The sequence below is a fragment of the Callorhinchus milii genome, unplaced genomic scaffold (assembly GCF_018977255.1).
Source record: "Callorhinchus milii isolate IMCB2004 unplaced genomic scaffold, IMCB_Cmil_1.0 Scaffold12, whole genome shotgun sequence".
Taxonomy (NCBI): Eukaryota; Metazoa; Chordata; class Chondrichthyes; order Chimaeriformes; family Callorhinchidae; genus Callorhinchus; species Callorhinchus milii.
In genome coordinates, this window is record NW_024704753.1 from 12,378,594 (window position 1) to 12,402,515 (window position 23,922).

Below are 23,922 nucleotides of genomic sequence, written 5' to 3' on the forward strand. Positions count from 1 at the left end.
ATCAGTTATGTAGTTTTAATGTAGCCTTGGCGGCGCCTTGGGACGTCCTCCCAATGTGAAAAGCGCTATACAAATGTAATCTTGTTGCTGTTGTTGTTGAATGGGCATGGAAGCTAAATCCCATATAATTTCACACAGGACTAGAAAGATGGTTACAGTTCAGCTGGTTTTCCCAAAGTTAAAATGAATGAATAAAAATAAAAGTAACCAACGTGGGCCATACTTCTGCCTTGGGGAATTCTAATCACCCTCACTTTCCCTGCCTTCAAAAACAACCTAAAAATATCTTTTCCACTGTGTTTATGATCAGTATTTCTTACTGTTGCTTTTCCCTGTTCCTTATGACAAGAGTTAAGAGTTTCTTTTCTACACCAAGGATGTCATCAGGCTGGCTGAGTTGGTAGCACTCAGTAAGCTGATTCTGAGTCAGAAAAGTTGAGAGTCCTACTTGTGGGTTCTTGACGGGGACTTTGAGCTCACAGTCTAGACTGACACTCCATACATCGTGGTGCTGGAGGAGGCTGCACAGTCAGAGGTGTTGCCTTCGGATGAGACATTAAAACCGAACTCCCTGTTCAGGTGGATGTTAAAGATCCCATGGCACTACTCTTAAGATAGAGGGGAGTTCCTCCCGGTGTTCTGGCCAACAATTCGCCATATAAACGTTGGTCACTCACTTCATGGCTGTTTGTGCCTACAAAGACACAGTTGCTACATTTCACAGTTAATCTTGTTTTTCATGTCTCAACAATGTGATAAAGCGCTATATCAAGTGCAAGGATTATGATTGTGTTATTATCTGAAAGATGTTTAGATTATTGGTGGCTCCNAAAAAAGATATAAACAAGCCAGTAACAACAACAACAATTTGCATTTATATAGCGACTTTCACGTCGGAAGGATGTCCCATAGTGTTGGAGAATGAGGGGTTTGCATCCGAGCTGTGGATCGGGATCAGAGAGGGGTGGAAGGCAAGGGGGGTGGAGGAGGGAAGATGACTGAAGGCTCGGTCTATAAGTATCTAGAAGGGAGATTAGGAGGAACTTCTTTAAGCTGCGGCTGATGAGAATGTGGAACTCGTTGCCAGAAGCTGTGGTTCAAGCAGAAAACATCAACACATTTAAGAGGAACTGATGGACAAATAAGAGAGAAGAGAATAAAGCAGAATGGGAAACGGAAATAAGTTTGGAGACTTGTGTGAACACAAGTATAAACACCAGACAAGTTGCCTCTGTCATTTTCCCTCACTTCCAGAATCACAAGAGAGCGTCCGATGATGGAATTTCGGCTAATTTTGTCTCATCCTTTCAGAATAAACTTTCCACACAACAACAACAACAAAATTACATTTATAGAGCGCCTTTCACATTGAGAGGATGTCCCAAGCGCTAAACAGTCAGGTGTCGGAGCCTGAGCGTGGGGGAGGGGTGTGTAGGGGTGAGGGAAGGCAGAGAGGTGGGAGGGAGACCAAAGGCACCCGTCGAAGAGAAGGGTCTTGAGACCGGCCTTGAAGGAGGCAAGGGAGGAAGCGAGGCGAAGGACTGTGGGATGGAGTTCCAGAGTGTGCTGAAAGCCTGGCCACCGATCATAGGGTGGGTCGGGCGGGAGACGTGGAGCAGGCCGGAGCCCGCTGAACAGAGGGAGCTAGTCTGTATAACAGGTCCATACTGACTTATCCGCTCCCTTCGCTCAGCGGACTCTGGCCTGCTCCACGTCCCCCTCTCTGCCCGCCCCATCATCGGCTGTCGGCCTTCAGCCTTTTTGCCCCCACCCTTGGAGCTCCATCTCACAGTCCTTTTGCCATGTCCCCTCTCTTGCCTCCTTCAAGGCCGGTCTCAAGACCCACATCTTCGACCGCGCCTTCGGTCAACCTCCTACCCTCCAACCTACCTGCCCTCCACCCCTCCTGATCTCAATCCCCAGCTGGGATGCAAATTGCTGACCATCCAGCACCTTGGGACATCTTCCCGATGTGAAAGGCGCTTTACAAATATAATTTGTTTTTGTTGTTGGGTTGAACGGCCAATTGTTTAGGCCTTTGTTTATTTCCTCAGGTCATTCATCTCTGCTGTAACACTTTATGTCATTTTGTTGTTGTTGTTGTTATGTAACTCTCTAAGTTTGGGTGGATGCTGAGCTGATTTTCCCTCTGTGCTAGTCTGCTGAGGTTTGAAAATATTCCTTGTGCTTTTCCCCCAGGTCATTCTTCAGGAGCCCTTTGTACTTCACGCCAACTTCAGCCTGAGCACAGCACACCCCGTCTCCCGGCAAGCCAGTCGTTTGGGAGATTCCTTGCTGTTTGTCACTGGAAGCAAGGTTGGAATTTAGGAATGAGGAGGACAAATGGGGTGGAGTGGGGAGACGGTGGAGAGAACCTTCTCTGTGTATATCCAGATAAACAGTGGTGCTATGTTCATAAACAAAACCACAACCACAATCAAACGGAAATAACCATCTGCAACCCCCCAGATTGCAGGTTTGATAAATCTGCACATGACTAACTCTGAACACAGAGATACCCTTTTGCCTGATGTTGAGTTACAACGACAACACCCTGCATTTATATAGCACCCCTCACGCAGGGTAGCTCAGAACGCTTGACAGTGGCGGAACATGACTCCGAGCTGAGGGGAGGGAGGAAGTGACCGTAGGAACAGTCGAGGAGGAAGGTCTTCAGGCGCAACCTGGAGATGGGGAAGGAGGGGGCAAGGCGGAAGGCAGGAGCTCAGGGCAAAGACTAGGAGGAAGATGCAAATCTCTATTGCAAACAGTTTTAAAAATCTGAACAATTTGGTATTTTCCTCTCTTCGCTTCCAGTAAGATGGTGGAATCTTGGCCCATTTGATCTCATCGTATCAGAACTGTATTCTCACCCTGAGTATTCTGAGTTGTTCCTTAAGTAGTTATAAATCTTGTATGTGATTTCATTTTGCCAAACATCTCTTAAGTGCTTCACAGGATATACTGCAAAGTGTAGTGACTATTATGTAGTTGCCAATTTGCGCTACCATGTCCCACAAACAGCCTTGAATTGAATGACTGATTTTATCCAGGCTGGCGGGACATTGTTTTAACGCCCCATCCGGAGGACATCTATAATGATGCAGGACTCCTCCAGTACTGCACAAGAGTGTCAGTCTGGAATGTGAGTTTAAAGTCCCAACTTGGGGATTGAACCCACAAACTTCTGGCTCGGAAGCGAGAGTGCTACCGACAAAGCTACACTGATACCCAAATGTCCTGTCCTCAGCAATCTTTCTCTTGTGAGCGTGTGAAAAGCCTCTGTATGTATATATAGCTAACCAGAAATCAAGCACATTCAGCCTTGTGCCATTGAGAAAAGCTGACGTAAAAAGCTCAGGAGAAGTACTGTAGTGTGCACGACATGACAGAGGGTGGTGTTGATGAATTATCTTGTGTTATTGTGCTATGCTGACCTTTGAATTGTTGTTGAATAAGCTGGGGGTGGATCTGGGGTGTGGATACATAGCAGGCAGGTATGCCTGACACACAGCAAATGGCATTGTGCCCGTTTAGAAGGAATTTGTACAATCTGCTGTCACTGGTGTCGATACTCTGTGAATGAACGGCAACTCCTTCCCTATTGTCCCTGCAGTGAGCCATCACTCAGCCGCACATGTCACATATTGCACGTGATCCAGATGTTGGATTCTGGCCATACACAATTAGCTACCCCCTATCCAGCCGCTGCACAGATTGTAGGAGACTGTCTGCTGGCTGTGGTGTGATTCCAGCAATGCTGCATCTGTAAATTCTGTATGTATTTCTCAGCACGAAGACTCTGCCCTGACAGCAGAGATTCCTCAGACCTGCAGCACAAGAAGAGCTCATATTAATGGTGAAATGTTGCTTTGGACCAATGAGAGCTCGTGACTGCCACTGTTCAGATAATAAAGAATAACACAGGCTTGAACGTATATCAACTAAGCCCTGAGATGTTAGCCTCGCTACAAGAGCCTGGGTAGCATTCTCATCTGTGAGTCAGAAGGTGCATTCAAGTGCACATCACAGTCTACACTGATGCTCCAATACAATGCTGGGAGTGTGTACAACAACAACAACAACAACAACAACAGGATTCCATTTATAGAGCGCCTTTCACGTCGGGAGGACGTCACAAGGTGCTGTACAGTTGGGTCAGGACCCGAGCAGGGGGGAAATGGTCAGGGTGAGGGGAGGGAAGGGAGGAAGCGAGGAGGGGGTAGAGAGTCGAGAGGGGAGCTGAAGGCACGGTCGAAGAGAAAGGTCTTGAGACCGACCTTGAAGGAGGAAAGGGAGGAAGCGGCGAAGGCACTGGGGGATGGAGTTCCAGAGCCTCGGGGCTGAGAGGCTGAAGGCCCGACCACCGATGGTAGGGCGGTTGGGGCGGGGGATGTGGAGGAGACCGGAGCCAGAGGAACGGAGGGTACGGGCAGGTAGGTAGGGGGTTAGTAGGTCAGAGAGGTAGGAGGGAGCGAGGCCGTGAATGGCCTTGTAGGTGAGGATGAGGATCTTGAATTTGATCCTCTGGGGGATGGGGAGCCAGTGGAGGCGAGCGAGGGTGGGAGTGATGTGGTCCCGAAGCCTGGTGCGGGACAGTACACGAGCTGCAGAGTTCTGAATGACCTGCAGCTTGTGGAGGGAGGTGCCGGGAAGGCCGGCGAGGAGAGAGTTCCCATAGTCCAGCCTTGAGGTGATAAAGGCGTGGACCAGAGTTTCAGCCGCGTGAGGGGTGAGGTAGTGCCGTAGTCTGGCGATGTTCCGGAGGTGATGGAAGGCGGTGCCAGTTGTGGCGCGGATATGAGGGAGAAAGGACAGCTCAGGGTCGAACAGAACGCCGAGGTTCCTGATGGCTTTGAGAGGTGGAGAGTGCAGCCTTGGATGCTGATGCTGTCAGCGCCTGAGGTGCGGAGGCGCTGACGTGAGCCAATCAGGAGGGCCTCAGTTTTACGCACGTTGAGCTGAAGAAAGTTATCTCTCGTCCAGGACTCGATGTCGGACAGACAGCTGTCAGGACATCGGGGGTCGTGGAGTTGAGGGTAGAGGAGGAAAGGTAGAGTTGGGTGTCATCCGCATACATGTGGAAGTTAACCCCATGTCTGCGGATAATGTCACCACAGGGGGAGCATATAGAGGGTGAAGAGGAGGGGAGCACTTCAATGATGAATGTGCCATCCTTAGGATGACATTTTAAACCCAGGTCAGGAGGATGTTAAAGAGCCCATGGTGCTATTGGAGTTTCTCCTGGCGTCTCGGCTAACAATCCCCCAAATAAAATTAGTCATTCACTTCATGGCTGTTTGAGGGATATTGCCGTGGTGCAAAATGACTGTCGTGTTCACCAACAAAATAAAGTCATTATACTTTTACAGCAAATCCTGTGAAGCCCTTGTGATACAGTCATTAAAGACTATATCACATGTAAGGGTTAATATTTTTATTATGACTATGTGTCACTGTCTAGCCACATATTCTGTTCAGAGAGCACTTGATCTGTTTGTACTAATTCTGCTGTGTGTAATCCCGGACTGTTTGTTTTTAATGCAGGTGACTCAGGTGCCAGTGATAGGGCCGGGCTGTCTGCACTTCCTGACCTGCAGTCGATGCCTGTCTGCCTCTCCCTTTCTGTGCGGCTGGTGCAATGGAGTTTGTACCCAGAAACATGAGTGTCAAATACACTGGTCACCAGACACCTGTCCGCCTGCTATTACTGAGGTAGGTTTCTAATAAACCATAAAACAAACAAGCAATAAACCACAGTGAATTTCTACCTTTGAGTGCAAACAAGCATGTTGTGTCACCACCCATGGCTAATCCTTCTGCCCCTCTCTCTAAATTCTGGAACTGTCTCCTTTTACCCCTCTGTCCCACCCGCTCGCTCTCTGTCTTTAAGTCTGGCCTCAAACCTCAAAACCTACCTCTTTGTATATGTCTATCTCCTCTCTCCACCCCCCCACCCCAGCTCTGTCTTGGTGATGCGCTCTGAAGGTCAAAGCTGCTATATAAATGAAAATTAGTATTGTATTAATATTGTAATGAGGACTAGGAACCATGCTTCTGCATGCCACAAGTTTTGGGATCCTGTGTCTAAGACAGTGCTAAGTTCCTACCCCTCGCATCTACCAGTCCTTATTGCACTTGCTCTAAAATGAAAACTCACTTTATTTCAGGTTTTTCCCAAACGTGCTCCTGTTAACGGAAGCACGGAGCTGCAGCTGTGTGGGTGGGACCTCCAGGCTCCCAACGGACCCCCGATCACAGAGAGCAGCCACATGGTGTGGGTGGGACCCCAGCCTTGCAGCGTGATCCCCGCAAAGAGCAGCCCCACAACGTGAGTGTGAACTTATCAAATGAAGAAGGGAGTTCCTGCCAAACACACTGGAGAGAAAAAAAGTGTTTCAGTCCTGGCTCCTTATCTCCCCATCTCCCTCCTCCTCCAAGATAAAACTTTACTGTATGTGACTCATGGGAATAGCTGATTGTATATTGGGTAGATCCATTGAAAATATAGAGTTTGGTATCTGAAAAACATCTGAAACGTATAAAAACATGCAGGTCTATAAAAGATCAGAACCGTCCATCCGAGCTGTTCCATTTTTAAATCTCATCTCCCTGTATCTCGCATAATAATCTTTGCATTTGAAATATCAAAACAACTCAAAAGCGCTTCACAGGATTTCCACTACAGTGTAGGGTAACGCTGCAGCCAACTTGCACAAATCAGTGTCCCACAAACTGCCATGGAGTGAGTGACCACTTTCTTTTGGGGAAGTCTCATAGGAAGGATGACACATGTAATAACATAGTGCTCTCCAGCGAAGCACTGGTGCATGAGCCTAAACCATGAGTTAAAAGTCTCAACATTTGGGCTGAACCTATAACCTTGTGACTCAGAAGCGAGAATACTACTGACTGAGCCATGCTGACACATATCTCCGAAACCTTCACCATCAAAAATATATCTATGGAGTCCTGTAGCTCAGTGGTTAGAGCACTCGCTTTGCAAGCGTGAGCACCTGGGTTCAATTCCAGGCAGGGCGAAACCTTGGGCAACTTTGCTTACTCCACACACCTAATAATAATCCCTCCAAAACAAAGCAATAATAAATTGGTCATTTTCAATCCACGACTGTTTGTGGGACACTGCTGTGTGCAATTGGCTGCTGCGTTTCGCCCACAAATATACAGTCAATTCACTTTACAGTCTATTCTGTGAAGCGCTTTGAGACGTCTAGAAGGTGTGATAAGGCGCTATATCAAATGCAAGGATCATTATTATTATTAGATATATTATTAGATATTTTATAATCCAAACCTTCGGAAACTCTTCACACCATTTCTGGGCAAACTTCCACAAGCTGGGTAAAGTAATTACATCTAGAGGACGCCCCAAGGCGCTGGACAATCAGTGATTTGGGCCCAAGCAGGGGTTGGAATCAGGAGAGATGGAGGGTACGGAGGGTAGGGGTAGGAGGGCAGTCGAAGATGAGGGTCTTGAGACGTGCCTTGAAGGAGGCAAGGGAGGGAAAAAGGCGAAGGGACTGTGGGATGGAGCTGAAAACCTGACCGCCGATGGTGGGCTGGCGGGGGCTGTGGAGCAGGCCGGAGCCCGTTGAATGGAGGGAGTGGACAGGTTGATGTAGCGTTAGCGGGTCATGGAGGTAAGGGGGAGCAAGGCCTTGGAGGGCTTTGAAGGCGAGGACAAGGATTTTGAACTCTATCCTCTGGGGTTTGGGCAGCCAGTAGAGCCGGGCGATGGTGAGGGTGATACGGTCACGGAGCCTGGTGTGGTTGAGGACATGAACTGCAGGTTTCTAACATGTTCAAATCATGAGATATTCTTTGAGTAGATGTCTCGATTGTTTCCCTCTCATTCTCACTCACACTCTCTTTCTGACTTTCTCTCTTTCTTTCTCCTGATAGATTATTTTGCAAGCTTGGACGGATGGGGAAGCCTGACTTGTTAGCTTCATCGATAATCAATGTCACCATCCGAGACAGTGAGAAGCTCGATCCGTACTCTATCCACGGATCCTCTGCCATCGCAGGCTTTCGATTTGTGGTGAGTTCCCAGAATGCTGTGACTTTCCATGCTCTGGCTTTGTTCCACTCAACAGCAGAGGAGCTCGCAGGAGCAATGCCATGATGGAGAGAGATCAGCTGAGAGCTCCAGTGAAGGAGCTTGTACAGCAGCAACAACAACAAATTGCATTTAAATAGCATCGTTTACATTGGGAGGACGTCCCAAGGCACTAGAAATGCCTTGGTGGAATCCTGTAGCGTAATGGTTTGATTCCCGGGCAGGATGAAACCTGAGGCAACTTTCCTTACTCCACATGCCTCTGTTTACCTATCCGTAAGTAGGAACCTGAATGTTAGTCGATTGGTGGATCACTTTCCAGGGTATAATGATCCATTCAAATCAATATTAATTTGGTTATTCAATCCACGACTGTTTGTGGGACACTGCTGTGGGCAATTGGCTGCTGCGTTTCGCCCACAAAATATACAGTCAATTCACTTTACAGTATATTCTGTGAAGCGCTTTGAGACTTCTCAATGATGTGATGAGGCGTTATATCAAATGCAAGGATTATTATTGTTATAGTGTCAGCCACAGCAATGGCAAAAGAGCAAGAAAGTGTGGGTTGCTTTGCGAAGGGAAGAATGGATTGTTCCAGTGGGGAATGAGCCATGCAAGGTTATTAGGTTGCGTCAGACTGAGGTACTTCCTAATTTGAGCTAAAAATCGAGGCTTACAAAAATTTTAGAGCTGCCTCAGGTTTCCAGATCACCTGGAAAATCAGATGACCTCATTTTATCTCATTTGGTTAACAATGTAAAGGAGCAATCATTCCAGATGTGAGATTGCTATTCTGTGTTACTGAGGGTGGAACCCATGGCTTTGTTGCTGTTGAGTGTCTAATATCAAATGCAACAAGAACTTGTATTCTTAGTTTCCTGCACGCAGGACAGTATCTTGGAGTCAAACAGTAGTGGAGCCTGAACCCGAGCCGCGGGGAGGGAGGAGATGACTGTAAGCATGGTTGAAGGGGAAGGTCTTCAGTCGTGGTCTAAAAGAGATGGAAGGAGGGTGTGGGAGGCTCAAGACGGAGGGAGTTCCATAGCTCTGGGGAGTAGTGGCTGAAAGCACTGCTGCTGATGGTGGAGTGTAGGGCAAGAGGGATGAGCAGGAGGCCAGAATAGAGAATATAGTTGGTTGGGTACGCACCATTCTCCTCAAATACAAACTCATTAGTTATTTCATTATCCATTGAATCGATTAATTTAGCTCCTCTCTGCTTGTGATTCAGGTGGGTGTTAAATGTCCCCCACTCCCCCCACTTATATTTAAGAAAGTGCAGTTTTTCTCCCCTTTGCCCTGGTTTATATTCCCCTTCTCATCGGAAATTCACCCTGAATCCTAATTAATTGCCTACTCATCCACCATTGTTTATGAGCGGTTGCTACGCCAGATTAGCTGCCGCTAATTTTCCTGTCTAACATTTACTTCCAATTAATCTCTCTGTAAGAGCATTTAACGAAGTTTGATCTACCTGTAAGTTGCTCTGGAAGTGTGAAAGCCGTTTATACAGCGTGTTGTTCCCCTTCCCACAGGCTCCGTCTGTTACCAGCCTGGCTCCGGCATATGGGCCCACTGCAGGGGGAACTATGATAACGTTAAGAGGAGAAGACTTCGCGGCAGGGAACCAGCGGAGGGTGATCATTGCGGGTAAAAGCTGTGAGATCTTCAGGTAGGATGGACAACCACGGCCGACAGAGTCGGACTCTGTTTTGATAAACTTCGGGTCATTCCAATACAAGTTTCCAGTTTGCTCTCAGGTCCATTTTAAAAGGACTTGGTACAAGAGATAAATGCCCCGCACATCAAGTGTTAGGTGTCAGCCTGGCTCAGTTGGTAATGCTCTCATCTCTGAGTCAGAAGTTCAAGCCACAGCTCAGGGTTTTGAACTCAGTTTAGGCTGACACTCCAGTGCTGGGACAACTCTGTATTGGCTTTTGGGTGAGATGTTAAACCGAGGCCCCATCCACTCGTTCAAGTGGATGTTAAAGATCCCGTGTCATTGTTGGAGAAGAGAAGGGAGATTCTCCCGATTTCCTGGCCAACAAACCCCCTGATAAAATTGGTCATTCACTTCATGACTGTCTGTTCGATGTTGCTGTGAGCAAATTAAGTATGGCATTCTCCTAAAAATACACAGCACCACACTTAGTAAGAATAATCCTTGCATTCGATACAGCTCCTCATCACATCTTCAAGACATCTCAAAGCGCTTCACAGAATATACTATAAAGTGAATTGACTGTATATTTTATGGGTGAAACTCGGCAGCCAATTGCGCACAGCAGTGACCCACAAACAGTCGTGGATTGAAGTGACCAAATTATTATTACTTTTTTTAAATTGTCTTTCTTTACTGAGTAGCAATTACAGTAAAAACACATTGAAATGTTTTGCCATAAGCACTCTTAACAATTGTCTGCCACATTCACCTACAAAATACACAGTTACTATACTTCACACTTGGCGATATCATAAGTTGCTAAACTAGTATTAACAATGCGATGATTATTAATAACACAATGAGTGTTACCAGTAATGTGAGCGAGATACGAGAAGATTACCTCAGTCAGAGTTAAAACACCTTTTTCTGATTGCGACTTGGTGTGTCCTCTGGTATCCTGCCCAAGATACCAGAGAGAGGGAAGGGGAGGGGGAAAGATTGTGATGGGAGAGTAGCTAAGCTGCATTCTGTATATATTTCTGTTCTAGATTTAGTGATACTTATATCGTGTGCAAGACACCTGAGGTGGTCTCCTTGATGGAGATAACGCCTGATGTGATAATAGACTCCACCACTGTTGAGTATCGCTGCAGCCATGGCTTTCGTTACCGGCCGAACCCTACCATCCAGAACATCTTCCCCAACTGCAGCATCACCAGGTAACCCCAAACACCCCCACCCATACACCCTCACACACACACACATACACATATATACACACACACAAAAATACACACATACATACACGCACACAAAAACACACACATATACACACACACATACACTCGCGGTCAAAGAGGAAGGTCTTCAGATAGAAGACAGGCAAGGAGAGAGCAAGGTGGAGGGATTGATGCAGAGAGTCGAGAGTTTCGGGGCATAGTGGCTGAAAGCACGGCTGCTGATGGTGGAGCAGAGTGGACAAGGGTCATGAAGAAAATCAGAACCAGCTTAGCGAAGGGGCCAGGTCAGAACTGCTGGGGCGTGAATTGATTTGCAAGTAAGAGTGAGGGTCTTTAAATTGATCCATTCTGCAATAGGCATCCAGTGGAGCCTGGCAAGGACAACAACAACAACAACCACAAATTAGATTTGTGTGGTACCTTTCATATCGGGAGGACGTCCCAAGGCGCTGGCAAGGACGGGTTATGGGTGTGTGGAGTTTGGTACGGGTTAGCACATGGGCAATGGAATTTTAAATCAGTCTGATATTAACAGTGGGGCATCTCTCTAATCATGAATATTTCCCTTTACAGTGGCCTCAACATCACAATAACTGGGACCAATCTGAACTCTGTGTACCAACCAAAGCTTGTCTTTACTGACAATCTGAATAACAGGTTTGAACAGGTTCGTCCAACCCAAATCCAGGTGTTTGAAGCTCGTACGTCTCAACCGATCCAGCCACACAGTGCATAACAGTGAGAATTTAAGGAGCATTGAAGTCAGGACCATTCTGGCAGGACCCCTGACTCCTAGGTAGCGCCAACACTATCCAGTTTCCCGGCCTGTGTTGTATGTTTGACCGATGACATGTGGCTTTGTTCGGATTATTTTAAGAGCAGCGTTTTTCCTCAATCTCGCCAATGGATTGCAGAGTAATGCAATATCCAAAGTCCCACAAACAGCCAGAAATTGAACAATCAATTTTTATCTGGTGGATTATTGGCGAGAACATTCATGGATGTGTACAATTTGGCTGCTATGTTCGCCTACAAAATACACAGTCACTACACTTTACAAGCAATCTTGTGGAGCACTTTGAGATGTCCTCCTGACGTAAACAGCGCTGGATCAAATGCAAGGATTGCTATATCTCATAAATTGTGCCTATGGTTCATTTCGTTCTTCATCTCTCTAATTCCCTGCTTTGCCCAGGTTTCCACGCCATCTCTGCAAAGCTCTTTGAGATATTTTCCTATGTGAAAGGATCTGTATCAGGGCAGTTGTGCTCTGAAGCATCCGAGACATTCTACGTCAAACTCTATAAATGCAATGTGTTGTTGTGTAGACTGATCAGGTTTTCTCTTCCTTGAAGGTGTGTAAGAAGCCCGTCTCTGGCCAGACAATGGTTTGCCAGAGCCCCGCAGTCCCTACAAGGCGGGTGAAAGGGCAGCTTGCTGTGGTAATGGACGGCGTGGAACAGGTGTTCACTGTGGTATACCACCCAGACTACAAGGTTTTCCCCTTCGAGCAAGCGGATAACACGCTCAAACTGGTCAGGTCTGAGGGTGAGATCGAAGTCCACGTGAGTTCATTGCCCGGTGTCTAACACGCCAGCCGCTGAGAATGAAGATTACACAGATACAGAGTGGTTTCATCCACCACAACAACAACAAATTACATTTGTTTTGCGCCTTTCACAGGAAAGCATCCCGAGTGGCTGGACAGTCAGGGATTTGGGCCCAAGCCGGGGGTCGGGATCAACATCAACAATAACGACAATATTTACTTATATAGCGCCCCTCATGCAGGATAGGGTCCCAGAGCGCATAGGATCAGGAGGGGTGGAGGGCAGTGTGGGTAGGTTCTATCAGAGCAAAGGGTGCTGTTGAGGGCGTTGGCACAGCAACATTTCAAAGGAAATCAGTTAAATATAAATATAAACTTGTTGGGGGATTGAAGTAGGGGAAAGTAGAGAGTAGCTCTTAAACTACAGGCAAGAAAAATCTGGCTCTGAGCTACCTGGCCGTACATCTCCTCGTGTTTGCTTGCAGACTGCTGTGCTTTGGGTGTAAAAGGACAATGATCTTAGAAGAACACTGAACTTAGCGCTGGTTGTGCTAATGGTGACAAATTCATGGATTTAGCCGCCCTCTCGGGGCTGAAGCTGGTATTGTCGCATTATCCTAAAGTTCACACAGAGTTGGGCATGGTTTAACACCAAGGCAAACCTCAGTGATTTTATGACCAGAACCTGACAGGAGCACATTATTTCAGTGTTACTGTTTGTTAATTGAGGTCGCCAACTCATCCTGAACTGTGCGTGTTTGTGTCACCCCGTCTCAATTAGCAGCACTCTCATCTCAGGAGGTTGCGAGTTCAATCCACTTGTTGGGACCTGACATGTTAGAATTAGTTATTCACCCCATGATTGTTCGCAGGAGCTCGTGGTAACTCCATGTCGTAATTACTCCATGCAATAATTACTGTAAAGTTGATGTTCCTGTGCTTGTGAGCTGCCGCGTTTCGTCCACAAAATATACAGACAATTCAATTTACAATATATTCTGTGAAGCCCTTTAAGACATTTCAACGACGTGATAAGACATTATATCAAATGCAGCGATTATTATTATTGGGTTTCATGCCATGGAGTGATACCTCTATCATGTTGCCTCTCAATCGTCTCAACTCTAGAGGAAACCTCCAATCTGCCTCCAATGCCTGCGAAACTTATTTCATTTGGTACTGGATGATTCATTTACTTTACTGAGGACAATCAACAACAGGTCTCCACCGCTCTTTCTGCCCCTAGTCATGGTAGAGATCTGCTACCAGCTGTTGACTGTTCTCAGTAAAGTAAATGAACCACCTCGTCCCAACTGTCCTGTAGCCTATTAGTTAGAGCACTCGCCTTGCAAGCAACAGGACCCGGATTCAATTCCCGGGCAGGGCCCCTCTGTTTAACTAACAGTAAGTAGGAACCCAGTCGTTAGTCCAGGTGGAATGCTTTCTTAGGGCAATAATCCCTTCCAAAAGAAAATAATAATAAGAATAATAATTTGATCACTCCATCCACACCTGTACATGAGACACTGCTGCGTCTCACCCACAAAATATACTGACAATTCAATTTACAGTCAATTCACTTTATTCTGTGAGGGGCTTTGAGACATCTCAATTTCATGATAAGGGGCTATGTTAAATGCAATTATCATTATTATTAACTGAACGTTCATTCTCATTTTCATTCATGTCCTGAACCCAGTTAGAACATATTTAAGTAATGGCTTGGTACGGTAATGGAAAGATAGTGGGGAGAAGGTTTCTGGAAGGATGAGATCAAGTGGCTTGTGATTGATGTTGCAAAAGCTGAATAAAATGTTGTGAGCTTGTTTCCCAGAGTCCTTTAATATTGTTTCTTTCTTTGCGCTGAGGCAGCATGAGATGTTGTACCCACTGAGGAAATGTCTGAACGTGACTCTGACTGTGGGAGATGTGGACTGCAACGCCAAGATACTGGACAACGAAGTCACCTGCAGGATCCCCCCTGGCTTGAACATCCCCAGCGATGGCCTCATAGTCAAGGTCTGTGAACACAACAGCCTGACAGCAGTCACTGATTATCGTCTCACACAGAATAGTGCTGTATTGGTGTCTGTTACACTCACACAGATTAGTGCTGTGTTGGTGTCTGTCACACTCACACAGTGCTGTATTGGTGTCTGTTACACTCGCACAGAAGAGTGATGTGTTGGTCACTGTCACACTAACACAGAGAAATGATGTGTTGGGGTAATTACAATCACACAGATCTAACGTCCTCAGGCAGCCCAGCCTCAGGCTCACTGCCTCTCACTTCGACCGTCTGTCTGCACAGTCGGGCCCAGTCCTCTCCCATCTGGTTAAATCTGTACTGATGTGAAATGTCGCCTCTGTTCCTCTGACCCTCCTTGTTCCTTTTCTCCAGCTGTGGGTCAATGATCTGGAGCATCACATTGGGCTGGTTGTCTTAGACGTCCACAGCCCCGTCCTGGGGATTGTAATGGGCTCCATCGTCATTGTGCTCATTGGGTCTCTCCTGGTTGTGGTGGTTGTGACCTGCAAGAGAAAGAGTAAAGGTCAGTGTCCCAGCAGTCTACTGCGTTTGTGGGGGTGGGAGATGGGGAGTTGGGGGAGAGGAACACCTTACAGCTAGCATATTAGTATTAAAGCCCTTATAACATGGGTTCACTCAAAGCACAAGTTGGGGTGACATTTACTTGTCCCAAGTAGCCAAAATGAGTGCATGCACTGGCTCTATCGTCTACAGTTGCATTATGTCTGCACAATTCCATCTCTTCTTAATGATTGCTATAACAACCTGCATTTGTTCCACTTCTGTGACATAAAATGTTCCCGAAGTGCTTTGTACAGATGTAATCGGAAATAAAAGGAAATGTTATTATGCAGGCAAATGGTATTATAACTATTACATTAATATATAATCGGACATTATTCCTGTCCATGCTTCGATTTGCAGAGCACGCTGCCCTGGTCAGACGCTTGGAAGCTATGGCCCAGCCGTCACCTTTGCCGCTACATCCCTTGGTGACTCCCACCTCCTTCGATTACCGGACGGCTGGTAAGCTCTGCTCGCAGATTCGCTTCCCATCCTGTGAGCTAGGCTTAACGTTTCCATTTCGTGGCACAGATCACAAGAACAGGGAGTTGGTGCTAAATACGTACAAAATGTTGCTTAGGCTGCAGTGAGAGCGTTGCATCCAGCTTGGGCCATCCCATTATTGTGAGGACTTCATCACCGTGGAGAGAGTAGAGCAGATGTTGACTATGCTGGGGCTGATGGCAGCACAGTCCAGCCTGGCTCATTGCAGGACTTGGAAGGCCAGATCAGTCGCTTGGGCAGGGAGTACTCCCACTTAGCTGCTGTTAACACTGCAAACCAAAACCCTAACGGGTTTCAGCGGCCTGGGACATCTTCCCGACATGAAAGGCGCTATACAAATATAATTTGTTGTTGGTCCTAGCTGGACTAGCAGCGGGAAAGTTTGCCAGACAGTAATATCTCTGGCCAGGTATGCAGTTTTAGATGGTTAGATTCCAGCAGTTACTCCAACGCACACTCTGGGGTTTCCAGTCCTTGCCAACCTGCGCCTAATACTGTTTGGTAATCAGGATGTGTCTCTCCAGGGAGAGAGTGCGCATTCCATTCCAACAATCTATCTCTGTGTAGGTGAACTGCGTGGAATTCTCAGTTTGATTTGGATACTCTTAAGCCCGCTGATGAATTTCCGCATGTGTCAGACACCCGGCTGACCAAAAAAAACAAATTGCTAGGAATGAAACGTTATGTGGAGACTTGAAAGGTTGGGGCCTCATAGCACTCCATAGCCAGCCTACACTGTGAGCTTAAAGAACCAACAAGGGGCGTAAACCAACAACCCTCTGGCTTAGAGGCGACAGTGCTATCGACTATGACAGGCTGAAACCTCAAGGTTAATGTGTGTGGGGGGACAGGGTGCATCAAGAAACCATACCTCAGAGAAGATAACGGGTTGAGTTTGTTTTCTTGTTTGACAGAATTTGTTTTCACCCCCACGATGGACTCAGACGGAACGATGTTCAACGGCCCTAGTTGCAGCGGGAGTGTGGATGCTTCAAACCTCCCGCTGCTAAGTCCCATGACTATATTACCCCAGACACTACAGCCAGAGCTGCTGGAGGAAGTTAAAGATATTCTAATTCCTCAGGAAGACCTGATCGTACACTGGAAACGGGTCATTGGCAGAGGTTAGTGACCAGGATCTTGCTTTAACATCTCATCCAAAGGATAACACCTCTAATAATACAACACTTCCCCCCCCCCAGCACTGCACAGGAGTGTCAGCCTAGATTGAGCTCAAAGTCCCAACTTGAACCACAACCTCAGAATAAAAGACCAGAGTGCTACCAACTTAGCCAGGCTAACATTTGGCCTTTTATCAACCTCTGCTTCCCCCCTCCCCCTCCAGCCACACACAATCACAGCCATACACACAGCCCCCTTCACACACACACAGACAACCACACACACACACATGGGCACAGCTACACACGCACACGGGCACACAGACCTCCAAACACACATCCACACACACACACAGCCACACACACACGTACACAAGCCCACATATGCACACAGCCACTCACAAACACACAGGCATGCACGCAGCCACCCACACACAAACAGCCACACGCATGCACACAGCCACATGTTCTGCCTTACCCCACCCTCACAACATCGCCCGGCTCCATCACTGCCTCACCCCTCAGGCCGCCAAGACCTTCATCCATGCATTTGTTATACCTAGGTTCAACTATGCCAACTCTCTGCTTGTCAGCCTTCCCAACTCTTTCAGAACTCTGCAGCTCGTGTCCTCTCCCGCACCAGGCTCTGTGATCCTATCACCTCCATCCTCGCCCGGCTCCACTGGCTCCCCATCCTCCAGAGTATAGAGTTCAAAATCTTCATCCTCACCTTCAAAGTCCTCCATAGCCTTGCTCCTTTCTAACTCTGTGACCTGCTAACTCCATATCAACCTACCCGCTCCCTCCACTCATTCCCCCCTTTGGAACATCATCCCACAGTCCCTTCACCTTGCTCCCTCCCTTGCTTCCTTCAAGACCCTCCCCTTCAACTTTCTCTTTGGCAGACCCTAACCTACTTCTACCCTCCCTGGCCTCCACCCCTCACGATTCCAAACCCTACTCGGGTCCAAATCCCTGACTGACCAGCACCTTGGGATTTGTTGTTGCTTGGTGGCTCCAAAACCAAATATAAAGTGGGCCACTGAAATGCCATCTTATGGTGCCAGGTGGTGGTAATGTTGAGGTGTCTCCTTCCTTCACAGGGCACTTTGGCTGTGTTTACCACGGGACCCATCTGGACCAGAACAGGAGGGAGGTCCATTGTGCTGTAAAGTCCTTGAACCGTAAGTACATGGGTCCTGGAATTGGTTAGATCGTTGGATTTTGTGATGTTTGTCCAATTTTTATCTTGGTAAAAAAAATTAAAGGGTGAAGGATCACAGTGCAGGTGCAGGACAGACTTTCCCTTAGTTCCTAAAAATAACCAGAATGTTTACCAGTTCTTTGCAACCTTAAATTGTTACTTCTTCCTCCACTACACCAATCCCTGCAACAGTAGTCATTAAGATCTGCTTCTCCATTCTGAATATTCTGTAGGTTCACAGGATATGAGAGAGGGGAATAGGAGAAGTGGAGGCTTGTTTGGAATATAAGTACTGATATGGACAGGTTGGGCCAAATGGCCTGTTTATGCCCATTTATTTTCTGCAATTCCTCAACTTGGGTTCCGAATTCCAGCAATCAATCCATGTGTCATCTGTAACCAGTGCCAGAATGGTCTGACTGTAATCTAGTGCTAAGCTCCACACTAGGCTCTGCGAGCCGATCACTCCCATTCTTGCCCAGCTTCACTGGCTCCCCATACCCAGAGGATTGAGTTTATTATCCTTGTCCTCACTTTTAAAGGCCTCCATGGTCTTGCTCCACCCTACCTCTGTGACCTGCTAAACCATACCGACCTGTGCACTGCCTCCACTCTGCAGACTGGCCTGCTCAACATCCCCCACTCTGCTGCTCCACCATCTTAGGTCGGGCTTTCAGCCTTTCTGCACCCACCCCCTGGAACTCCATCATAGAGCCCTACCCCTCGTACCCTCCCTTGCCTCCTTCAAGACCCATCTCAAGACCTTCATTTTCGACTGCGCCTTTGGCAGTGTTCCCACCACCACTATCCCTCTTGATTACAGACCACATGTCCAGCGCAAACCCTTGACTTTCCAGCACGTTGGGATGTCCTCCCGACGTGAAAGGCGCTGCATAAATGCAATTTGTTGTTGTTGGTATTGACCGGATCTAAACCGGGTGTTAATGATTTTTGTTTTTGGCTGTTGAATAGGGATTTCGGAAGTGGAAGAGGTGGAGCAGTTTTTGAAGGAAGGCATCATTATGAAGGATTTCAACCACGTCAACGTCCTTTCCCTGATGGGAATTTTCCTTCCCAAGGCAGGGCTGCCTTTGGTAGTTTTGCCATATATGAAGCATGGAGACCTCCGTCACTTTATTCGGAGGGACAACAGAGTAAGATATTTACCGGCTGACATAATATCACCCTACCCTCTGACTCTTGTGTCTGTGTGAGTCTCCAGGTGGATAATGGGATGAAAGACATTTCTCTCTCTCTCTCTCTCTCTGTCTGTCTCTGTAGAGCTAATGCAGGTGGATTCTGCCCTGTTGTCATTGGACATGGACGCACAATTCGCCAATAATCCATCAATATGTTGATGCTGGTCCCTCTACTGTGTGTGTGTGTGTGTGTGTGTGCGCGCGCGTGTGTGTGAGACTATGGGATAGGGAGACGAAAGAGTTAATATTCTGGTGCGATGAGATTAAAATGATCTCTTGTGAGAAGGATTTGTATTGCAAATAAAACAAACTTTTGTTGACGAATAGAAACATGATGTTGCTGATGAGAATAACTCCTAAGTGGAGTTTTGGTTTTGTAACGTGTGTTTGTTTCTCTTCTTACACAGAATCCAACAGTGAAAGATTTAATAGGCTTTGGCCTACAGGTTGCCCGGGGGATGGAATACCTGGCCCTCAGGAAGTTTGTTCATCGGGATCTCGCAGCAAGAAACTGCATGTGAGTGTTGCTCAGAGCCATAGGAGGACTGGTTATTCCTGAAAATGGGAAATTTCCCGAGTTCCTCGTGAATTTCTTACTATGAAGAAGCCTTCTCCTACCACCCCCAGCACTGCACTGGAGTGTAGTCTGGATTTTGGAATGGTGAACTAGGCTGTAAGCAGCGAATTGTTACGATGTGGAATGCACTGCATTGGTGGTGGAAGCAGATTCAGTAATAACTTTCGAAAGAGAATTGGATATATACTTAAAAAGAAAACATTCGCAACACTATGGAGAAAAGAGCGGGGGAGTGGGACTAATTTATAGCTCTTTCAAAGAGCCGGCACAGGCACCATGGCCTGATTTGCCTCCTTCTGTGCTGTAGGAGGGATTCTATAAGTTCCAGGTTTGCTTTTAAACTCGTAGATTTTTACACTTTTCAACCCCTCATGATTAACCCCCAACTATTTTACTTGACAATCCCAAGCCCTTTCCGGGAGCCAGTGTCACTGCAGAACAAAATCTACACTCACAATCCAGTGCAGCGCTAGGGTGTACTAGTTGGTCAAAGATGTCTTCCTTCGGATCAGATGTCAAACCAAGGCCCCTGTTCTGCCGTCTGCCTCTTCAGGTGGATGTCAAAGAAGGGAGTTTCTCCCGATATCCAGACCAACAATCCCCAGAATTATATATTTTATTCCAGGGATTTTATTGCAGTGTTTGTATCTGATGTTAGAAGTAGGTACCGATGCTGAGAATGCTCAATAATAATAATAACAATAATCTCGATGTGTCTGCTTTAGCAGGCAAAGGGTATATTCTGTGAGTGGAATGCGGTCGCCAATTGCGCACAGCAGTGTCCCACAAACAGTCATGAATTGATTGATCAAGTTATTATTTTTTTGGGGGTGGTTGCTTCTTCCAACCAGTGAGTTTGTAAGTGCTATAAGTTCCTGTTTGTGCAGTGAGTGCATGCTGATATCCACGGTCTGATTTCTCTCGTTGCTTTAGGCTGGATGAGTCCTATGTAGTCAAGGTGGCCGATTTCGGAATGGCAAGAGATGTGTTTGACAAGGAGTATTACAGCATCCAGGACCACAAGAAAGCCAAGCTCCCTGTCAAATGGATGGCAATTGAAAGCCTTCAAACCCAAAAGTTTACAACAAAATCCGATGTGGTAAGCGACTAAATAAAAACAATAATCCTTGCATTTGCTATAGTGCCTTATCACGTATTCGAGATGTCCCAAAGCGCTTCACAGAATATACTGCAAAGTGAACTGACTGTGTATCTTGTGGGCGAAATGCGGCAGCCAATTGCGCACAGCAGCATCCCACAAACAGTCATGGATTGAGTGACAAAATTGTTATAATTTTTTCTGTTGGGATTATTACCCACGGAAAAGAGATCCGTCAACTAACAACTGGATTCCTACTTACTGCTAGGTAAACAGATGCAGACATCTGTCTTATTCTCCATTAATTTAGTGTCAGCCTGACTCAGTTGATTGGTAGCACTCTTCCCTTTGAGTTAGAAGGTTGTAAGGTCAAGCCCCATGTCAGGGTTTGGAATCGCACAGTCTAAGCTGACACTCCAATGCAGTGCTGAGGGTGTGTTGCATTGTTGAAGGTGCCGTCCTTCGGATGAGACATTAAACCGAACCCCCTTTCTGCCTGTTCAGGTGGATGTTAAAGATCCTATGGGACTATTCAAAAAGTTTCTCCCAGTGTCCTGGCCAACAGTTCCCCAGAAAAAAATGGTCACTCACTTGGTCATTTTGTGAGATGTTGCTGTGTACAAATTAAGTGTGTTCCCCTAAGGTGTTCCATCACCTCAGAAACATCGGTCTTGTTTGTTTTTTATCTCATTCCTTTCTGTATAGTATCACTCTGTATAATGTATAATGCAGATTATTGATGCACTTTCATATCTTTAGTGGTCCTTTGGGGTGCTGCTTTGGGAGCTGTTGACTCGAGGGGCTCCTCCATATCCAGAGGTGGATCCTTACGATATCACAAGATACTTGATGAAGGGGAGACGTTTACCACAACCAGAGTACTGCCCTGACCACCTGTGAGTAGCCTGAACCACCTTTCCTGCTGACCTGTTCCAGTTGTTAATTACACTCCAGTTAAAGAAAATCTTCCTGGTGTCTGTCCTGAAATTGCCCTTAGCGGTGACGGTTGAGGGTGACCTGTTGTTTTTTGCAGATACACCATCATGCTGCAGTGCTGGGATCCCAAACTGGAGCTACGACCCTCCTTCACTGAGCTGATCTACAGGATTGAAGAGATTCAGTCTACGTTACAAGGGGAACATTACATCAGCCTCAAAGTGAACTATGTGAATTTGGACTTTGCCCAGCCTTATCCCGTGATGGAGACGTCGTCTGACGATGAACTGGAGGAGAATTCTGATTGAGCTGGTCTCCCCGTCCACCTCCCAACAGCAGCTCCTCCGAGTACAGAGTTGAACTTCACGTGGCTGTCGGCTTTCAAATGGGGAGCAGATTAAGTAAATGAACGTGCGGCACAAAGTTTCCGCTGGCTGAGCGCTGTGAGATAAGGATTGGAAGTCATTCTCTGAACAAAGTTGTTCATTTTTCTCTCAGAGGAAAAACCCAAAGGATTGCACAGGCCTGGAACAGGCCATCACAGTTTAGAATTAAAGCTGTGGGACAGTGCTGTGCGCAAATTGGCTGCTGCGTTCATCTACATATTAGCGCAAAGTCACTACATGAACAGTAATCCTGTGAAGTGCTTTGCGATGTGAAAGGAGCGATACCAAACGTAAGGAATATTATCATGAAATAGAAGCGATTCGGTCTGTGTTACAAGGGGAGTTTTACATCACTCTTTAAGTTAACCAACTCTCACTCTGTCTCTCAAACTCCTTAAGTTGATTTCTTTGCTGATGAGCTATTTAATTCAATCTTGTTCTTCTCCCTCACCCGAAATCTGCTGCTTAAGACCTCCTCCTGCCTGTCTTTGACGTTTGGAATCTGCGTAAAATGTTCACTCAGGACTGACTATTAACAAATGGCAGAGCGGAGTTCGTAAGCACTGGAGGAGAATCAAAAGTAGGACTTGACCGGCTGGATATGAACTGAGTGACATTCACGATGATCACTGAGGTGGATTTCAACCAGCAGCCGGATGGCTGGTCAGTGTTGCACGGTACAATGTCTTTGCCCATGTGGACCTTAGGGGAAGCTGCTCCTTATGTGCATACGGTTCTCTTTGCAATCAGGGTCTCACTCTTAATACTTCCTAGGTACTCGCACCTCCTCTGTTGGTATCGTCCACTTCCTCCTCCTGACTTAGGGGATGAGCCTCCTAAGTTCGGTAACATTGCCAGCTCACCATCGAAGGAATCATACATGTGAGTCTCGCACTATACTGTGCTGAGGAGACTGAGGAGTTTCAGGAACAGATGAGATGCCACCGTGCATGAAGGGCTCCAATATAAATGCATGTTGTTGTTGTTGTCACTACTGCTGACATCAGTAGTCTCCAAAATGGTTTTTCCTCCGGCCCCCGCACTGTCTCGTGCGGTGTCCCTCAAGGCTCTGTGCTCGGTCCCCTCCTCTTCACCCTCTATATGCTCCCCCTGTGGTGACATCATCCGCAGACATGGGGTTAACTTCCACATGTATGCGGATGACACCCAACTCTACCTTTCCTCCTCTACCCTCAACTCCACGACCCCCGATGTCCTGACAGCTGCCTGTCCGACATCGAGTCCTGGACGAGAGGTAACTTTCTCCAGCTCAACGTGCGTAAAACTGAGGCCCTCCTGATTGGCTCACGTCAGCGCCTCCGCACCTCAGGCGCTGACAGCATCAGCATCCAAGGCTGCACTCTCCACCTCTCAAAGCCATCAGGAACCTCGGGGTTCTGTTCGACCCTGAGCTGTCTCAAGACCTTTCTCTTTGACCATGCCTTCAGCTCCCCTCTCGACTCTCTACCCCCTCCTCGCTCCCTCCCTTCCCTCCCCTCACCTTGACCATTTCCCCTTTGCTCGGGTCCTGACCCAACTGTACAGCGCCTTGGGACATCCTCCCAACGTGAAAGGCGCTCAATGAATGGAATCTTGTTATTGTTGTTGTTGCTGAGAGTGGAACTTTGACTCCAGCAGTGGAGAAACCTGGAGCAAGAACACAGCTCACAAGGAGGCCAACGGGATTCAGTGCAAGGGGAACAGTGCGATTAGGCCTGAGATGGTCCTGAATGTTTTTGGTTATGTGTTGCCGCATGCTTTGCTAGC

General features: G+C 47.1%; 1 protein-coding gene across 1 annotated transcript in view; it reads left to right on the forward strand.

Annotated features, from left to right (window-relative positions):
* Window positions 1-22,488, forward strand: part of mst1rb (macrophage stimulating 1 receptor b) — a 40,755-nt gene extending 18,267 nt beyond the window's left edge. Inside the window, exons 3-20 of the mRNA XM_042339695.1 lie at window positions 2,200-2,316; window positions 5,548-5,715; window positions 6,171-6,331; window positions 7,924-8,062; window positions 9,619-9,755; window positions 10,796-10,966; window positions 11,561-11,654; window positions 12,343-12,552; window positions 14,409-14,555; window positions 14,938-15,088; window positions 15,490-15,591; window positions 16,548-16,757; window positions 17,858-17,938; window positions 18,931-19,112; window positions 19,565-19,674; window positions 20,668-20,833; window positions 21,593-21,729; window positions 21,867-22,488. Coding sequence (XP_042195629.1) covers window positions 2,200-2,316; window positions 5,548-5,715; window positions 6,171-6,331; window positions 7,924-8,062; window positions 9,619-9,755; window positions 10,796-10,966; window positions 11,561-11,654; window positions 12,343-12,552; window positions 14,409-14,555; window positions 14,938-15,088; window positions 15,490-15,591; window positions 16,548-16,757; window positions 17,858-17,938; window positions 18,931-19,112; window positions 19,565-19,674; window positions 20,668-20,833; window positions 21,593-21,729; window positions 21,867-22,077 — 2,694 coding nt within the window. The 3' untranslated portion in view covers window positions 22,078-22,488. The remainder of the gene's footprint in view (window positions 1-2,199; window positions 2,317-5,547; window positions 5,716-6,170; window positions 6,332-7,923; window positions 8,063-9,618; window positions 9,756-10,795; window positions 10,967-11,560; window positions 11,655-12,342; window positions 12,553-14,408; window positions 14,556-14,937; window positions 15,089-15,489; window positions 15,592-16,547; window positions 16,758-17,857; window positions 17,939-18,930; window positions 19,113-19,564; window positions 19,675-20,667; window positions 20,834-21,592; window positions 21,730-21,866) is intronic.
* Window positions 22,489-23,922: the final 1,434 nt, after the last annotated feature.